The sequence below is a fragment of the Gavialis gangeticus genome, unplaced genomic scaffold (assembly GCF_001723915.1).
Source record: "Gavialis gangeticus isolate Ggan-Ray unplaced genomic scaffold, GavGan_comp1, whole genome shotgun sequence".
Classification (NCBI taxonomy): Eukaryota; Metazoa; Chordata; order Crocodylia; family Gavialidae; genus Gavialis; species Gavialis gangeticus.
The window spans coordinates 142,692,273-142,694,135 of NW_017729032.1; the positions used below are offsets into that span (position 1 = coordinate 142,692,273).

At 40.2% G+C, this 1,863-nt stretch overlaps 1 protein-coding gene across 2 annotated transcripts in view; it reads right to left on the reverse strand.

Moving 5' to 3' along the window:
• The window catches only part of RASA3 (RAS p21 protein activator 3), a 266,603-nt gene that overhangs the window by 1,054 nt on the left and 263,686 nt on the right, over positions 1-1,863 (reverse strand). For both annotated transcript variants that reach the window (XM_019524666.1, XM_019524665.1), the window contains exon 23: positions 733-916. In XM_019524666.1, the coding sequence (XP_019380211.1) occupies positions 733-916 (184 nt within the window). The remainder of the gene's footprint in view (positions 1-732; positions 917-1,863) is intronic.

Genomic DNA, 1,863 nt, shown 5'->3' on the forward strand with positions numbered 1-1,863 from the left:
CCCTTTGACCCCAGCCGCAGGCTCCATCCTTGTTCTAGCCTGAGGCCATGGTCAGTGTCCTAGGATACAGCATGTACAGTACCTGCTGGTATGGAGAAAAAATAAGTGGGGGCGGGGAGTGAGAAAAACAGGCAGGACAGTAGAGGTGACATGCAGGGGGAGATGATGGGATGCAGAGGCAGTGTGGGGGGAGGGGGGAAACACAGGCAACAGCTGCAGCTATGGCCACAACCCCAGGTAGGGGCTGAAGCTTGAGCCACAACAGCCACTTGCCCTACTCCCCCATCACCCTCTTACTCAATTCTAAGGTGAGGGGCTTCCCCCCATATTAAAGGAGGGGTCCTTATCTTATAATTGAGTAAATATGGTAATAGATGTTGCAGATTAAAGGAAATTTTACTTACAATTCAAATTGAACTACACAAAATTCTTAAATATTTGCATCTTCTGAGCAAATATCTGATGGGCACAGAATCACTTTTTTACACTAGTGCTACAAAGTTTCCATTATTAATATATTTTTCCTCAAATACCTGTTACCAATCATACTACCTTTGAAAAAGATGTAAGCACTTTATTTGTAAACTGTTAAAAAAAGAAATACATTAACCCTAATCAAAACCTTACATGCAGCTGTACTGCAGGATGTTTCCCACCATGAATAGTTTTGAAAACCAGGAAGTAAGCAAATGAAATACTATTTTATAGAGGTATTGCACAATCCCTACTTACTGGCTTCCATATTTTGTCTTCTTGAATTTATCCCTCTTGTACTGAGCATGTTCTTGTTCTAAAGTCACAACGTCTTCTATGATTTGCTTTAGTGTTTTATACGTTTCCTTAGGGTCATCAATGACAAATGTTGAATACTCTTCCTGTTCTGGCCCATCATACACGGATTTGCTACCACAAGCCTCTGCAAAGACAAGTCATCAGGTTTACAGGAAAAGCCCTAAATCTGAAAAAGGGAGACTGTAGAAAACCATCTATCTGCAGATTACATAGGCCAATAAGTCTCATTTTGCTGATAATTAGAAACTCAAACTTTTAATATATGGATTCAACTTGCATTAGGAACTAACTATTACTGGTTAAGAAGCAAATTGCATAATGTTCACAAAAAGCAACTACAAATCAAATTGTGACTTTTTTTAAAAAGAGAAATGACTAAAATTGATTTACAGGGTGGGTAACTGCTAAATATGTTTTGTAATGCTACTGAAAAAGGATTGGAGAACAAACAAAAGTTAAAGTAGAATCAATACAACCTCAAACATTCACTTGTTATGCTACTATGTGGTTGGGGGTTGAGATAACTGGCTAAAGCAACTGGTTATATGAATCTGTCAAGTGTCTTTGCTTTTAACTGTTTTGTTACAAAGGGGGAAATAAATCTTTCACTTTACCTCTATGTATCATTGGCTTTCTAGCTTTTCTGCTGTTTCAGTCTCTGCTTCTAAACTACCATTCCTTGCTGAACTGCCTACGTGAGAAACTTGATCCCCTTCCCATAACTGAAACTAGATGCTTCTTCTGGCCATGCCAACTCAGAAAACCAGGGGGAGGGGGCATTGGGAGAGATGGGCATGAGGAGAGGCAGCTCGGAAGTGTTGGAGACCTTAGGTTCACATAACTGCGTGGTAGCCAAAAGTGGATTAAAGGACTTTCCAGTCCGTATGTCTGACACCACTGGCTTATATCATATTATAAAATAAAGTACTATTTAAAGCTTAGCACTGCAGGGAAGGTTTCCCTGCCACACCGTGTGCTGAATTAGGATCTCTAGTTTGGCATGTTGTACTGCAGAATGCTTTTCTGGCTTGCCTAGAAGCACTAGCTTCCTCTTGCTCTTGTGTCTTTGTA